At 49.6% G+C, this 16,775-nt stretch overlaps 1 protein-coding gene across 6 annotated transcripts in view; it reads left to right on the top strand.

Moving 5' to 3' along the window:
* MAVS (mitochondrial antiviral signaling protein) overlaps positions 1-16,775 on the top strand; it is a 55,813-nt gene that overhangs the window by 19,576 nt on the left and 19,462 nt on the right. Inside the window, exons 1-5 of one of the 6 annotated variants that reach the window (XM_074406296.1) lie at positions 3,707-3,799; positions 4,382-4,511; positions 9,751-9,934; positions 13,166-13,340; positions 15,950-16,122. In XM_074406296.1, coding sequence (XP_074262397.1) covers positions 9,818-9,934; positions 13,166-13,340; positions 15,950-16,122 — 465 coding nt within the window. In that variant the 5' untranslated portion in view covers positions 3,707-3,799; positions 4,382-4,511; positions 9,751-9,817. The other 5 variants (XM_074406297.1, XM_003941086.4, XM_074406295.1 and 2 more) reach the window with 5 other exon arrangements.

Raw genomic sequence — 16,775 nt, 5'->3', positions numbered from 1 at the left:
GGTCCTAGTTACTCGAGAAGTTTAGACAGAAGGATTGCTTGAGCCCAGGAGTTCAAGACCAACCTGAGCAATGTAGTAAGACCTTTGTTTATTTTATAAATAAATACATAAAAAATAAAGAATAACTGTTAAAAATATTACTCAAAATGAATTCATAAAGGTGGGGATTATGTTTTTAGTCTCAGTTTCCCGAAGGACTCACATCTGAGAACATGACCGTGTTTGGGGCTCTCTGGCACTATCTTTGGGCCTGACCTCTGCTCTCTAGGGGGAAACATGAGCTGGTGGTTGCTGAGTCATCATGTATGGGTCACATCCTCCCTGGGAGGCCTGGAGACATAGGCCTGTCTGTGATGAGCTTTAGAGGGCAGGGGGCAGCTCCAGAGCCCTCACTGGGGGCAGCCTAGGGCATAGATCACTCTCTGGACTTGCTCTTCTAATAAATGGACAATGATCAATGAATTACACCCATGAAATAGGGGGGGATGCAATAAAAAATAAAAGATAATATAAATAGCCAGATAGGGTCAAAGATGATTTATTTTACTTTAAAATTTTGAAATGATTTCAGATTTACAACATAGTTGCAGAAATAATGCAAATGTTTACATCTTACATAACCCAGTGCAATGATCCTAACACTGACAGATTATCGTTAACTAATCCAAAAGCCTTATTCTGATTTTGCCTGATGTCCTTTTTCTGTTTCAGGATCCAACCAGGTTCCCATATGACATTCAGTTGTCATGTCACTTTCGTGTCCTTTTCTCTGGAGCAGTCCCTCAGTCTCCTTGTCTTTCCTGACCTTGAAATTTTTGAAGAGTTATTCTGCAGAGTGGTGCTATTCAATAGAACTTCCAGCAATCATCGAAATGTTGTTTGTGCTGCCCACTATGAAGCCATTAGCTACATGAAAATAGCATTTGAAATGTGGCTTGTGGGGCTCAGAAACTGGCTTCTAAGTATTACTTAATTTTAATTAAAATAGCTACATGTGGCTAGTAGCCACTGTATTGGACAGGACAGCTGTCAAATGTCCCTCATTTGGGGTTTGCTTACTGTTTCCCTATGAGTAGTTTCAGATCATGAGCTTTTGATAGGAATACCATAAGCATGTTGTTGTGTTCTTTGTCTAAATTTTTATAAAAGCTGTTGAGGGCCTGGTATGGTGGCACACGCCTGTAATCCCCAGCACTTTGGGAGGCTGAGGTGGGTGGATCATGAGGTCAGGAGATCGAGACCATCCTGGCCAATATGGTGAAACCCTGAGGCAAGGGAATGGCTTGAACCCAGGTGGCGGAGGATGCTGTGAGCCGAGATCATGCCACTGTACTACAGCCTAGGTGACAGAGCAAGACTCCGTCTCAAAAAAAAAAAAAAAAAAAAGCTGTTGACAGGTGACAGGGAACCACCTAGTCAGACAGTGGGATTGTTTTAATGCCCTTTGAGGTTCAGCAAAGAAAGGAGTGATAGCCGCATTTGGAAGCCCACCCCCACACTTTCAATGTTCTTCCTCAAAGAATGAGATATGAAGCTGCTAGAGCACGTTGGGGAGCAGGCAGGATTGATTCTTGAACTAATCAACATTTATGCCCTCTTGGCTAAACTAGGCAGAGCTGTTTATTACAGTTAGATGTGATTAAGCACACTTTTTAAATGCTGAAGGTTGTGAAATATCTACAGGGCTATAAAGTACAGTAATAAAAACTTCACCTAAGCCGGGCCTGGTGGCTCATGCCTGTAATCCCAGCGCTTTGGGACGTGGATCACCTGAGGTCGGGAGTTCAAGACCAGCCTGGCTAACATAGAGAAACACCCCCTCTACTAAAAATACAAAAATTAGCCGGGGGTGGTGGCATGGGCCTGTAATCTCAGCTACTCAGGAGGCTGAGGCAGGAGAATTGCTTAAACCCAGGAAGTAGAGGTTGCAGTGAGCAGAGATTGTGCCATTACACTCCAGCCTCGTTGACAAGAGTGATACTCTGCCTCAAAACACTGGCTTTGGAGTCAAGCCTGTACTTAGGCATCTGTAAGTCTTCTTTTTTAAAATTGCAGTATATAGTAACACATGACCTTCAGTGTACAGCTAATGCATTTTTACATATGCTTTAGCTCTGGTACCCACCACTCACATCAAGATGTAGAATATTTCCACTTCCCTAAAAGGTGTGCATCCCTTCCCTCCCCCAGACGGCATCCCCCAGAAATTACCAGTATTTAATTTCTACTTAGTAGATTAGTTTTGTCGGTTTTTGAACCTTAAATGACTGGAAGCAGACAGAATGTGCTCTTTAGTGTTTGGTTCCATTCACTAAGCACTGTTTAGCAGCTGGTGCCCATTCATTTGTGGGAAGATCCTCCTATGTCTGTGTGTTAATAGTTTGTTCGTTTTCACTGCCGTATACTATTCCACGATGTGATTACACCATAGTTTGTCTTTCTGTTTTCCTGCTGATGACCATTTGCGTTTTCAGATTTTGCCTATCATGAATAAGTCAGTACAAACATTATCTAGGTGTATGTTTCTAGGTAAATATATACCTGGGGCGAAGTTGCTGGGTCATAGGATTAGCATGCCGGGCGTGGTGGCTCAAGCCTGTAATCCCAGCACTTTGGGAGGCCAAGGCGGGTGGATCACGAGGTCGAGAGATCGAGACCATCCTGGTCAACATGGTGAAACCCCGTCTCTACTAAAAGTGCAAAAAATTAGCTGGGCATGGTGGCACGTGCCTGTAATCCCAGCTACTCAGGAGGCTGAGGCAGGAGAATTGCCTGAGCCCAGGAGGCGGAGGTTGCGGTGAGCCGAGATCGCGCCATTGCACTCCAGCCTGGGTAACAAGGGCGAAACTCCGTCTCAAAAAAAAAAAAAAAAAAAAAAGGATTAGCATACGTTTAACTGCAGTAACATCTGTCATTTTTCCAAATCTCTTAAACTCTCTTTAAAACAGGAAGAATAAACCTACTCTACCTGATTATCGTGAGCGTATTTAATGAACTCTAAAGAATAAGGCTTTAAGTCTTGTGCCTGGAAGACAGTAGGTGCTCAACAAGTGCTGGCCTCTGCTCCAGCAGGGGAAGGGCGAAGCAGAAGGCAGGAACTGCGGGAGGTACCCGTCCCCTACCGTTGGGCGGAAGAGGCCGCTCTCACGCAGCACTTAACCCACACCCAGCCTGACTGCCAGCCAATTTGGCGAGTGCCTGCCTGGCGCCTACCCACCCTGCATTCCCTCGCCCGCTCCCGTTCCTACAGGCCCAGCGTGCGCGTCTCTTGGCTAGGCATCCTTGCCCCGTGACTTCAGCGTCATCCAACGTTTGTTGGACACTTAACTGTAAGCCAGGCCATGAGCATGCAGGAGAGAACGACACGAATATCCTCGCCCCTCAAAGCTCCCAGCGGGAGGAGGGGCTGTTTCACTTGGGAAGCGTGGGGATGGAATTCTCAGCCCGCCAATGACTCCGAGGCCGGCCGCCTGCCTGGTTTCTGGCCGGACACTGGACTTCCCCTGGAAGTTGCTCGAGACGAACAAGGGAAGAAAACAAACCGCTCTCCCGCGCCCCCAGCAGGAAATCAGTTCGATTCTGCGAGCCTAGTCCAGCGTGTCTCGACCCGCAAACCAAGGCCCAGTGCCTTTCCCCGCCGCTCCGCCCCAGAGCCGCCAGCCAATCACGCGGGGATTGGAAGCCCCGCCCCTCCGGGTGGCCAATGGCCGCGCTCCTTGCTCGCCCCGCCTCCTCGCTGCGGGGAGGGTCGTAGGCCCCGGGCGGCGGTCGCCAGGTCGCAGGGCCCGGGCTACTGGAGGTAAGATCGCCGCTGGGGCGCTTGGTTCTCTCTGCTCAGTACACACGGACGCCTTTAGGGAAGGTGGCTGCAGCGGAAGGACCGAGTCCGCCGGGGCGCCCTGGGTCTGGGGCGCGCGGGGCTCGGGAAGAGCCGGCCCTGAGGCGCACGGGGTTCGGGAACACTGAAGGGCTCCAGGCGCCGCATCCAGCACCGGGGAAAAGGGGTAGGTGGCGCTGGGCGTCTGCTCTGTCTGGGGGAAAGGTAGGGCCGGAAGGGGACGGGCAGCGGCCGCTGACCTCCTGCTGCCCGCAGGCCCAGGGTGACTCTAAGGTGGGGCCGAGCCTCGACTGGCCTCGCCTTGGCCTCGAGTACTGCCGCCCTCCCCTGGGTGTGGACAGTTCTCGGCGGCGACACCAGCTCAGAACAGCTTCCCCGCGCTCCGCGGACCTGGATCTCGCCCAGGAATCCGATCCGAGGCTGTGAGGCCTGTCCCTTTGGGGAGGGTAGGTATTTATTTCCGGGATGCACTTAGAGCCTCTGGACAGTCAGGTCGGAAACTTTGCTGCATCGAGAACACTCTGTCACCTCCTTCCTTCTCAGATGGGAAAGAGGTGCCAGGAAAACAATGAAACAAACCAAAACAACAGAGAAGGCATTCTCCGTATGCAAGTCGTGAAGCCTCAAAACTATCTAGGAGGACAGCCAACGACTTGGGACCTGTGGCCGCAATGTGAGGGCAGAGTTAATGTCTGAACTAAATGTTGCTTCCTCCCAAGTGCACCCTCAGCCTCTCCCACAAGTGACCTTGGGCCCTCTTTGGGCTTGAAGGCAGGTGGCTCTGTGGGTCTCACTTGCTGCAGGGGTCTCTGTGCCCTGCAAGGTGTATGAACAACTGCAATGAGGTAGCAGATTCTGGGTTCAAATCCTGTGCTAGCCTCTGGCCAGCTGTGCACCTTGGCATCACTTCCCCTGTCACGAGGTTGGGGAAGGTTTAACTAAAAGAACCTTAGGATGTGCTTGTCTGCAGTAGGCCCTCAATAAATGTGAACAGACGTGGGCTTCCTTTCCTTTTGGTTGGGCTACAACATCATCCCCTCCCCTCCATGTGTGTTGTAGGCGCTGAGGCCAGAGTGCCTCATCTGATTGCCTCCTGGTACCTGGCTGATGCCGTGAGAAAGGAAGGAGAAATGGTTTTGTTTCTTTTTTTTTTTTTAATGGAATCTCACTCTGTTGCCCAGGCTGTAGTGTAGTAGCCTGATCTCAGCTCACTGCAACCTCTGCCTCCCGGGTTCTAGAGATTCTCATGCCTCAGCCTCCCCAGTAGCTGGGATTACAGGTGTCTGATGCTATGCCTGGCTAATTTTTGTATTTTTAGTAAAGACAGGGTTTCACCATGTTGGCCAGGCTGGTCTCGAACTCCTGACCTCAAGTGATGTGCCTGCCTTGGCATCCCAAAGTGCTGGGATTACAGGCATGAGCCACCATGCCTGGCCGAGAAAGTGGTCTATTAACTGCCACCTGCCACGGAGTTAGGTTTTGCTTTTTTTTTTTTTTTTTTTTTTCTGAGACAGAGTCTCGCTCTGTCCCCAGCTGGAGTGCAGTGCATGATCTTGGCTCACCGCAACCTCCACTTCCCGGATTCAAGTGATTCTCCTGCCTCGGCCTCCCAAAGTGCTGAAGTTACAGGCGTGAGCCACCACACCCAGCACTTTGCTCATTTCTTGAAGGCTCAGAGGACCCCTACTTCACCTTCCTAATCCTCCTGAACTGTCATTTGCACTTGGCCCACAAGGAGTGCAGCAGCGCCTGGTGGTGGCAAAGCAAGTTGTGAATGTGAGACTCTGAGGCCAGTGACAAGACTGTTTCCCCTGTGAGGAGGGTTTGGTGGCCCAGCAGCTTTTAGGTGCTGTTGGCTCTGCAGCACTGCTTCCTAGAGGTCTCATGCTTGCCTGATGCCCACTTGGTCCTCTTCTGCCTCTTTCCCTCCCTGACAGCCCACTAGGAATCCAATAGCTCGAGCTTCACTTGTTCAGAACTGAGTTCTGGAGTTCCTTCTGAGCCACTCCTCCTCCCCTGGCTTCTCTGGTCTGGTAAAAGGGCACCTGCCATCTACCCAGTGCCTAAGCAGTCATCCTTGATTCTTTTCTCTCCCTTATCTCCTACACCCTCAAAACACCAGGAATCTGGCTGCCTCCTGCCAACTCTGTGGTTCCCATCCTGGCCATAATCATCCTGTCTCCTGGGCTGTGGCCTCCTGACTGGTGTCCCAGTTTTCATCCTGGCCCCTCCAAAGTCCTCACAATTGTCAGAGAAGTTTTTAATGTAAATCAGATCTTCTTTCTCTGCCAGAACCTTCCAGTGGGTCCCTGTTTCACTCCAACTAAAACTCAGAGTCCTTTCCTACAGCACCCTACATGAGTAGTCCCTTTCACCTCCTTGACCTTCATCTCTGCCCCTCTCCCTAGCTTTCTTAACCTTGACCACACTGACCTGCTTTCTATTCTTCAAACATGCCAAGCTCATCCCATTTTAGGACTTTTGCATTTACCATGCCCTCTGCCAAAAACACCAATGTTCTCAGAGCCTGAGAACTGTCACCTGTGTTCTTAACACTAGTTCAGAAAGGCTTCTTTGACCCCCTAGTTCAAGTAGCATGCCTGTCTCCAGGGACTGTGTCTCTTTACCTGCTTTATTTTCTTTAGAATCTTTATTGCTATCTGGAATTCTTTTTTTTTTTTTTTGAGACGGAGTTTCACTCTTGTTACCCAGGCTGGAGTGCAATGGCGCCATCTCGGCTCACCGCAACCTCCGCCTCCTGGGTTCAGGCAATTCTCCTGCCTCAGCCTCCTGAGTAGCTGGGATTACAGGCGTGCGCCACCACGCCCAGCTAATTTTTTTTGTATTTTTTTTAGTAGAGACGGGGTTTCACCATGTTGACCAGGATGGTCTCGATCTCTTGACCTCGTGATCCACCCGCCTCGGCCTCCCAAAGTGCTGGGATTACAGGCTTGAGCCACCGCGCCCGGCTTTTTTTTTTTTTTTTTATTTGAGACGGAGTTTCGCTCTTGTTGCCCAGGTTGGAGTGCAATGGCGCAATCTCAGCTCACTGTAACCTCCGCCTCCTGGGTTCAGGCAATTCTCCTGCCTCAGCCTCCTGAGTAGCTGGGATTACAGGCACACGCCACCATGCCCAGCTAATTTTTAGTATTTTTAGTAGAGACGGGGTTTCACCATGTTGACCAGGATGGTTTCGATCTCTTGACCTCGTGATCCACCCGCCTCGGCCTCCCAAAGTGCTGGGATTACAGGCTTGAGCCACCGCGCCCGGCTGGAATTCTTATTTGGGTAAGAATTTACTGATCTACTATTTGTCCCACACCAGTAGAATATAAATTGGATGTGGCACAGACCTTGTCTCTTTTATTCCCTGCAGCACTCCCTGATAGGGGAGGCAAAAAAGAAACAAGCAAAAACATCTATAATTGCAAATTGTGGTAACTCCTACATAAACAACTGGTAGCAATTGCTTATATTTGAGGCACTTAAATTTTTTTTTTTTTTTTTTTTAAGACAGAGCCCCATTCTGTTGCCCAGGCTGAAGTGCAATGGCGCGATCTTGGCTCACTGCGACCTCCGACTCTCAGCTTTAAGTGATTTTCTTGCCTCAGCCTCCTGAGTAGCTGGGATTGCAGGCGACCACCACAATGCCCAGTTTATTTTTTTGTATTTTTAGTAGAGATGGGGTTTCTCTATGTTGGCCAGGCTGGTCTCAAACTCCTGACCTCAGGTGATCCATCTGCCTTGGCCTCCCAAAGTGCTAGGATTACAGGTGTGAGCCACCACACCCAGCTGGCACTTAAAAATTTTAAACTTAGGCTGGCCACAGTGGCTCACACCTGTAATCCCAGCACTTCGGAAGGCCAAGGCAAGCAGATCACTTGAGCTCAGGAGTTCGAGACCAATCTGGAAAACATAGTGAAACCCGTCTCTACTAAAAAATACAAAAGTTGGCCAGGCACGGTGACTCACAACAACAAACAAAAAAGTTAGCCAGGTATGATCGTGGGCTCCTGTAATCCCAGCTACTTGGGAGGCTGAGGCAGGAAAATTGCTTGAACCTGGGAGGTGGAGGCTGCAGTGAGCCGAGATCACACCACTGTACTCCAGCCTGGATGATAGAGGGAGACTCTGTCTCCAAAAAAAAAAATAGACTTAATAAGGCTGAATTACTGTACTGTCAAAACAAACTATCTGAGCCATTTTAAGGGTGAGGAAAAGTCTGGAAACTGGTAACTTGCCCAAGACACACAGTGAATTCAAGGCATGGAACTCAGTCTCCCATCTTAAGAATGTGTGTGGGCCAGGCGCGGTGGCTCATGCCTGTAATCCCAGCACTTTGGGAGGCCGAGGTGAGTGGATCACCTGAAGTCTGGAGTTTGAGACTAGCGTGACCAACATGGAGAAATCCCATCTCTACTAAAAATACAAAATTAGCCTAGCATGGTGGCACATGCCTGTAATCCCAGCTACTTGGGAGGCTGAGGCAGGAGAATCTCTTGAACCCAGAAGGCAGAGATTGTGGTGAGCTGAGATTGCACCATTGCACTCCAGCCTGGGCAACAAGAGTGAAACTCTGTCTCAAAAAAAAAAGAGAGAATGTATGTGTAGCAGGCTTTAAAGCAGGCCTGCAGCCATGTCATAGAAAGAAGATGACCTGAAGATCTCAGTTAGAATCTCAGTTCTTTGCTCTTCTACTAACTAGCAAGCATACCTCATTTTCTTCTTTAAAGTAGGATGATCCTATTATTATCATGTTGGGCTTCACTTTTAATTTTTTCAGTATGTCCCAAAGCAGCAGCACTTTTAGGTACAGGCCTCTTGCTTATCAGCTTGAGGGCCTTTAGAGCCAGAAGGAGAGCCAGGACATTCTTAGGCACCGAAACTACGGTTACATACAGATCCCTCTACCATATGTGCTAGGAGTACATGCAGACCTCCCCAATGCTGACCAACCTACAGGAGAGAAATGGGCCCTAGGTATTCTGGATCTGATTCTTTTTGGTCATCAATTATTTTTATTTTTATTTTTTTAGAGATGGGGTCTCGCCGTGTTGCCCAGGCTGGCCTCAAACACCTGGGCTCAAGAGATCCTCCTGCCCTAGCTTCTCTAGTAGCTGCTGGTCATCAATTCATTTTTAGCAAATTCTGCAGGAACCTTGGAGAGACCCAGGCAGTAAAAAATAGGATGTTTAAAGAAACTAAAGATGGCTGAGCACAGTGGCTGGCACTTACAATCCAAGCTACCTGCCAGGCTGAGGCAGGAGGATCACTTGAGGCCAGGAGTTTGAGACCAGACTGGGCAACATCACAAGACCCTGTCTCTAGAAAAATTTTAAAAATTAGCTGGGTGTAGTGGCACAAGTCTGTAGTTCCAGCTACCTAGGATGCTGAAGCGGCAGGATTGCTTGAACACAGGAGTTTGAGGCTGCACTGAGCTATGATTGCACCACTGCACCCAACCGGGGTAACAGAGTGAGACCCCATCTCTTAACAACAACAACCACAAAAAAGGTGGGCATGGTGGTTCACACCTGTAATCTCAAATCTTGGGAGACCAAGGTGGGTAGATTACTTGAGGTCAGGAGTTTGTGACCAGCCTAGCCAACATGATAAACCCACATCTCTACTAAAAATACAAAAATTAGATGGGCATGGTGGTGCATGCCTGTAATCTCAGCTACTTGGGAGGCTGAGGCAGGAGACACAATTGAACTCAGGAAGCAGAGGTTGCATTGAGCTGAGATTGCACCACTGCACTCCAACCTGGGTGACACTGTCTCAAAAAAAAAAAAGAAAAGAAAAAGATTTAAAGATGAAAGAAAACAAAAATTCCAAGAAGTTGAGAAATAATTGCCTTTTGTCCAGCCCCACTCCCAACCGTGTGTAATATGTGATCTGTTTTCTTCCAGTGTCGTTTCCTGTCAGTCCATTCACCCTTCATGGGGCCAGAGCCCTCTCTCCAGAATCTGAGCAGCAATGCCGTTTGCTGAAGACAAAACCTATAAGTATATCTGCAGACATTTCAGCAATTTTTGCAATGTGGATGTTGTAGAGATTCTGCCTTACCTGCCCTGCCTCACAGCAAGAGACCAGGTGAGCCAGGGAAGTGACAGCCAGACACTGGCCTGGGGACAGGGCTGTGGAATCCAAAGCTCAACCCCATCCTAGTTCCTTCCCCAAGCCAGAGCCGGCTCCTTCTCCCTCTTGCTATGTCTTGCTCCTTGTCCTTGCTGCTTTTTTTTCTCTTGCTGCTTTTCTAACTTTTGGATGAAATGTGGCTCGGGGTGGCTTTGCTGACTTCATCGAGCTCCCCCTTGTGTTGCTTTTGTGAACTGCTCAGAAATATGCTGCTGGCTCTCCTGAGATTTCCTGGCTCTGGTCCCCTTGCCTAATGTTTTTAGAACCTTCTGTTTCCTTCATGTCTCTTGCCATGCTTTGCCCTGCTCAGTTTTGATTCCATTCTCCTTGTCATGGGGCCCTGTCCTGGCAGGGAGCTGGGACTCAGGTTTGAGAGCTGGCAGGAGCCAGGTGACTCTAGCCCCGGCACTTGCTAGCTGGTGAAGCAGGCACAGTCTCTCCCCATTCATTGTAGCTGCTGTTCTCAGATTGGACCCCTGTGCTCCGGAGGGAACCTGTTGGCTCTTTTGGGGACTCCTGTCCTCAGGTTTCTCAGGAGCCCTATTGCTGTCTCCTGCATCCTCCACACAGATTGCATCAGTATGCAGGTCTGTTTGGGGTTTGCCCCTCCCTCTTGTATTTTGGGGATTATAGGGATATCTTGTTTTGTAGTAAATATTTTCTGTGGTTTTGATTTTGTTTTTTTAATATTTTTTTTGAGATGGAGTCTCGCTCTGTTGCCCAGGCTGCAGTGCAATGGTGCAATCTCAGCTCACTGCAATCCCCACCTCTCAGGTTCAAGTGATTCTTGCACCTCAGCCTCCTGAGTAGCTGGGGTCACAGCCATGTGCCACCATGCCTGGCTAATTTTTGTATTTTTATTTTTAGTAGAGACGGGGTTTCACCATGTTGGCCAGGCTGGTTTTTATTTTTATTTTCGAGACAGGGTCTTGCTTTATCACTCAGGCTGGAGTGCAGTGGCACGATTTTTAACTCATTGCAACCTATGCCTCATGGAGTCGAGCTCCTCCCACCTCAGCATCCCAAAGTGCTGAGATTACAGGTGCGAGTCAACATGCCCAGACTATATATATATGTGTGTGTGTGTGTGTGTGTGTGTGTGTGTGTAGATATATATATATATATATTTTTTTTTTTTTTGCCCTAGAAGCTATATGTTTTTTACATTTTTAACTTTTTTTGAAAGAAGGGGGTTTCACTATGTTGCCCAGGCTGTCAAGCTTCTGAGCTCAAGTGATCCTCCTGCCTTGGCTTCCCAAAGTGCTGGGATTACACAGGCATAAACCACCACACCTGGCCTGTGGGTTTTCTTTATTTTAGTTTAGTTTAGTTTATTTATTGACTGGGTCTCACTGTGGTGCCCAGGCTAGAGTGTAGTGGTGTTGCGATCATGGCTCACTGCAGCCTCAAACTCCTGGGCTTAACTGATCCTCCCACCTCAGCTCCCAAGTAGCTGGGACTGCAGGTGTACACCCCATACCCAGCTAATTTTTGTATTTTTCTTTGGTTTCAAACTTCTGGGCTTAAGCAATCCTCCCGCCTTGGCCTCCCAAAGTGCTGGGATTACTGGTATGAGCCACTACAGCAGTATACGTGTGACAAACACACGCATGCTTTGAGATGGGTTGTCACTCTGTCAAACACATTGGAGTGCAGTGACACTATCTTGGCTCACTGCAACCTCCACCTTGCAGGCTCAAGTGATCCTCCTGCCTCAGCCTCCCTTCAGCCTCATCCTCCTGCCTCAGCCTCCCCTCCCTGCTGGGATCACAGGCATGAGCCACTGTGCTCCACCTATTTTTTTATTTAAAAAATATTTTCCTTCTTCTAAAATCTAGCTCCTGCAGGATTCTGTGGGTTTTTGTTTCTGCTATCTGGTTGTTTTTATGTGGGAATTCAGGTAGACATAAAAACTCTGGCCGGGCGCGGTGGCTCAAGCCTGTAATCCCAGCACTTTGGGAGGCCGAGGCGGGTGAATCACAAGGTCGAGAGATCGAGACCAATCTGGTCGACATGGTGAAACCCCGTCTCTACTTAAAATACAAAAAATTAGCTGGGCATGGTGGCACGTGCCTGTAATCCCAGCTACTCAGGAGGCTGAGGCAGGAGAATTGCCTGAACCCGGGAGGCGGAGGTTGCGGTGAGCCGAGATCATGCCATTGCACTCCAGCCTGGGTAACAAGAGCGAAACTCCGTCTCAAAAAAAAAAAAAAAAAAAAAAACAACTCTGGATTATGCAGTAGCTCACGCCTGTAATCCTAGCACTTTGGGAGGCCGAGGCGGGTGGATCACCTGAGGTCAGGAGTTCAAGACCAGCCTGGCCAATGTGGCAAAACCACGTCTCTACCAAAAATACAAAAAATTTAGCTGGGTGTGGTGGTGGGCTCCTGTAATTCTAGCTACGTGGGAGGCTGAGGCAGAATTGCTTGAACCTGGGAGGCAGAGGTTGCAGCGAGCTGAGATTGCACCACTGCACTCCACCCTGAGCGACAGAACAGGACTCTGTCTCAAAAAAAAAAAAGGAAACCTTGTCCACATAGATGCACTAAGAAAGAAAAAAGAAAAAAAAAAAAAGGAAACCCCCCCAAAAAAAACTGCAGCCACTGTCATCTGCCCAGAATCTCCCCAGCATTCTCAGCTTCCTTGTTTCTTATTATTGGCCCCCTCTCTTTCCTTCTTTCACCCCTTCATCATACTTTTGCTGTCTACCTTTTCCTTTTTTCCTAATCCAAAGCTTTCTTTTTGCCCTGGGGGCCACATAAACCCAACGCTTTTGTATCAGATTAATTGGCTTTGGATTCCTGCCCCACTGTCGTAGGATGTTTGCTATAGTACTTTGCTTCTGCTAAGTAAAGTGGGAATAATAATGGCATTAAACAAGATGATGCATGCAAAGCCCTTAATGGAGAGCTCAGGAAATAGTAACTGCTAGTTTCTGGCGGCTGCCAGTTTCTTTAGCAGCTATTGCTGCTAATTGCTCTTCCTCATTCCATACCTGGCCTTGTCCTGGGCTCTGATTCAGTTTCACGTGGCCGCCTTGCTCTTGTGGCTTTCTTGGCGCCCCCACCACCACCACCACCACCACCACCGCTACCACCACCACCACCACCGCTGTGGCTTCATTCTGTGTAGGGAAGTGGCTGGGGCTGCCTGGCTTGAGCAGGACAGTGGCACTGTATCTTCCAGGATCGACTGCGGGCCACTTGCACACTCTCAGGGAACCGGGACACCCTCTGGCATCTCTTCAATACCCTTCAGCGGCGACCTGGCTGGGTGGAGTCCTTCATTGTGGCGCTGAGGGCCTGTGAGCTGTCTGATCTCGCGGACGAAGTGGCCCGTGTCTACCAGAGCTACCAGCCTCGTGAGCATCCTGTTTTGTCTCTCCTTCTGGACCCCCGGTCTGCTCCTTGGCCTCTGCTTTCCCTTCCCCTCTCTCTGTACCTCCTGCCTTTCTCTGTCATCCTCCTTGTCACACTGAAGTAGCGGATAAACCTGGGTGTAGATCCAGGCTGAACCACTTACTAGCTGTGTCCCTTTGGCCAAGCCCTTAAATTTCCCTGAGCCTCAGGCCTCCCCTGTGTAAAATGGAGCTCATGGCAGCACCTGCCAAGGGGAGCTGCAGTGGGTAACACCATGGGAAGATGTGTGTTGAGTGCTGACCTAGGCTTCGCACTTCCTGTATGCCCAGCACATGGGGTCTCCTCTAATTTTCACGGCTGTAGTGATTGCCTCCCACCCTTCCTCATTTCTTCTTCCCAACCTACTTGTTCACCCACCCTCTCTCCACTTTCTCTTCCCCTCCCCTGGTTTACTCTGAGAGCCTGCTGTTCCCTCTACCAACTGCCCAGTTATTCCTTTAGTCCCTCTCAATGTCCCGGCCATTCTCAGTGCTCAGAGGGGATTTGGTGAGATGGAATCTGATCTCGAGTAAATCAAGACACGGGAAGAAAAAGCAAGCCAGTTCTATTTATATTTCAAACTAGAGGTAACCCTTAAGACCCTGACCATATTTTTTTTTTTTTTTTTTTTTTTTTGAGATGGAGTCTTGCCGGGCGCAGTGGCTCAAGCCTGTAATCCCAGCACTTTGGGAGGCTGAGGCGGGTGGATCACGAGGTTAAGAGATCGAGACCATCCTGGTCAACATGGTGAAACCCCGTCTCTACTAAAAATACAAAAAATCAGCTGGGCATGGTGGCACATGCCTGTAATCCCAGCTACTCAGGAGGCTGAGGCAGGAGAATTGCCTGAACCAAGGAGGCGGAGGTTGCGGTGAGCCGAAATTGCGCCATTGCACTCCAGCCTGGGTAACAAGAGCAAAATTCCGTCTCAAAAAAAAAAAAAAAGAGAGATGGAGTCTTGCTCCGTTGCCCAGGCTGGAGTGCAGTGGCATGATCTCAGCTCTCTATAACTCTGTCTCCCAAGTTTAAGCGATTCTCCTGCCTCAGCCTACTGAGTCACTGGGATTACAGGCACCCGCCATCATGCCCAGCTAATTTTTATATTTTTGTAGAGATAGGGTTTCACCATGTTGGCCAGGCTAGTCTTGAACTTGTGACCTCAGATGATCCACCTGCCTCGGCCTCCCAAAGTGCTGGGGTTACAGGCCTGAGCCACTACACCCAGCCCCAGTCACATTTATAACTGTGGGAAATCCATGTTTTTCTTTTCTTTCTCTCTCTCTTTTTCCCCCTTTTAGAGACAGAGTCTTGCTCTGTCAGGCTGGAGAGCAGTGGTGCAATCATAGCTCACTTCCACCTTGACTTCCTGGGCTCAAGCAATCCTTCCACCTCAGCCTCCAGAGTAGCTGGGACTACAGGCATGTGCCACCACACTTGGCTAATTTTCAGAATTTTTTTGTAGGGACCAGGTCTCACTATGTTGCCCAAGCTGGTCTTGAACTCCTGGGCTCAAGTGATCGGCCTCCAAGAGTGCTGGGATCATAGGTGTCAGCCACCGTGTCTGGCTCTCATGTTTGCTTTTCTTTCCTTTTTCTTTTCCTTGCTTCCCCCCCTTTCTTCTTCCCTTCCTCTCCTTCTTCCTTCTTTTCTCTCCTTCTTTTTAAATATGTCTCTTCATGTATGGAGATTATTAATAGTGATCCCCTGAATACAATGGCTGTGGAAGGGCCTGATGGGTGGTGGAGGCAAAGGGGAGGGGCTGAGGTGGCAGCATCAGGGCAGGGGTCAGTGAGCAATGGCAGCCACGCGGAGGAGAAAGCCACTGGGTCCCAGGATGTCTGGGGACAAAGGAGGGTGACCGCTTACGTGGTCTGGGTGTTGAGAGACCCATGATGCCTCCCGCACACTGTCCCCCTGCCGCCTTGCTCCCTTGTCCTCCAACTGCTCTCTCCTTCCCACTCCTGCCCCCTTGCCAGTGATGCTTGTCACTCTGAGGAGTGGACCCACATCAGAACAGCTTTTGGAACTATGGGTGGGGCAGGGGGTGTACCCAAGAGTACCCAAGAATCTTCCATCATGAGGAATATCTCTGATTCCTTCTCTTTTTTTTGAGACTGTCTCAGTCAGTCACCTAGGCTAGAGTGTAGTGGTGTGACTTTAGCTCACTGCAGCCTCTGTCTCCCAGCTTCAAATGGTTGTCCTGCCCCAGCCTCCCTGTAGTTCCTGATTCCTTCTTTCCACCCTGCCCCCATCCCCAAGGTGGAGTCTTGCTCTGTTGCCCAGGTTGGAGTACAGTGGCGCAATCTCAGCTCACTGCAGCCTCTGCCTCCCAGCTTCAAGCAGTTCTGCCTTAGCCTCCCAAGTAGCTGGATTACAGGGGCGTGCCACCATGCCCCACTAATTTTTGTATTTTTAGTAGACAGGAGGTTTTACCATGTTGGCTAGGCTGGTCTCAAACTCCTGACTTCCCAATCTACCCACCTTGGCCTCCCAAAGTGCTGGGATTACAGGCGTAAGCCATGGCACCCAGCCCTTGATTCCTTCTTGATATCACTGCATCTTTGTCCTCCAGGGACCCCGGAACATCCCCCAGCCCCACTGGAGCCACCGTCAGTTTCTGCTGAGGTGCCAGGACCCTCCACGCCTGCTGCGGCCCACAGCATCCCCTACAATGGCTACAGAGAGAAGGAGCCAAGCTACCCCATGCCTGTCCAGGAGTCCCAGCCGCCACAGTCCCTGGAAGAGGTCTGTCCTCACAGTCCACCTTGAGCCACCTGCTTTTGTGTTCCTGTCTGCCCACTTCTGCCCATGAGCCTTCCTCCAGAAACCCTCTCCTGTCCACTATAAATTACGCCTAATCTCTGCTCAGAAACCCAAGGCTTTCTTAGTGGAGATCTGCCCCAGACCAGCTTCCAGACTGCTGACCAGGTCTTCACTGTGTGGCAGTCTAATCCTCTGTCACCAACAAGCTGGGAGATGACAGGGTTTTTTGTTTGTTTGTTTGTTTGTTTGTTTGTTTGTTTGTTTTGAGACAGTGTCTCATTCTGTCGCCCAGGCTGGAGTGCAGTGGAGCGATCTCAACTCACTGCAACCTCCACTTCCTGGGTTCAAGTGATTCTGCTTCCTCAGCCTCCCGAGTAGCTGGGATTACAGGCACCCACCACGATGCTGGCTAATTTTTGTATTTTTAGTAGAGATGGTGTTTTGCAATGTCAGCCAGGCTGATCTCAAACTCCTGACCTCAGATGATCTGCCCACCTTGGCCTCCCAAAGTGATGGGATTACCAGGGTGAGCCACTGCCCCTGGCTGGAGACCACAGTTTTGAGGTCTTTGCAATATTCCATATGAGACGTTGCATTGGGTGGAGGAACCCAGGGAGGGGCCAGATGAGGGAGAG

This window comes from Saimiri boliviensis, chromosome 9 (genome assembly GCF_048565385.1).
Source record: "Saimiri boliviensis isolate mSaiBol1 chromosome 9, mSaiBol1.pri, whole genome shotgun sequence".
In the NCBI taxonomy this organism is placed as follows: domain Eukaryota; kingdom Metazoa; phylum Chordata; class Mammalia; order Primates; family Cebidae; genus Saimiri; species Saimiri boliviensis.
Note: the sequence above shows the minus strand (reverse complement) of the source record. Positions and strands in the feature narration are given on the sequence as shown.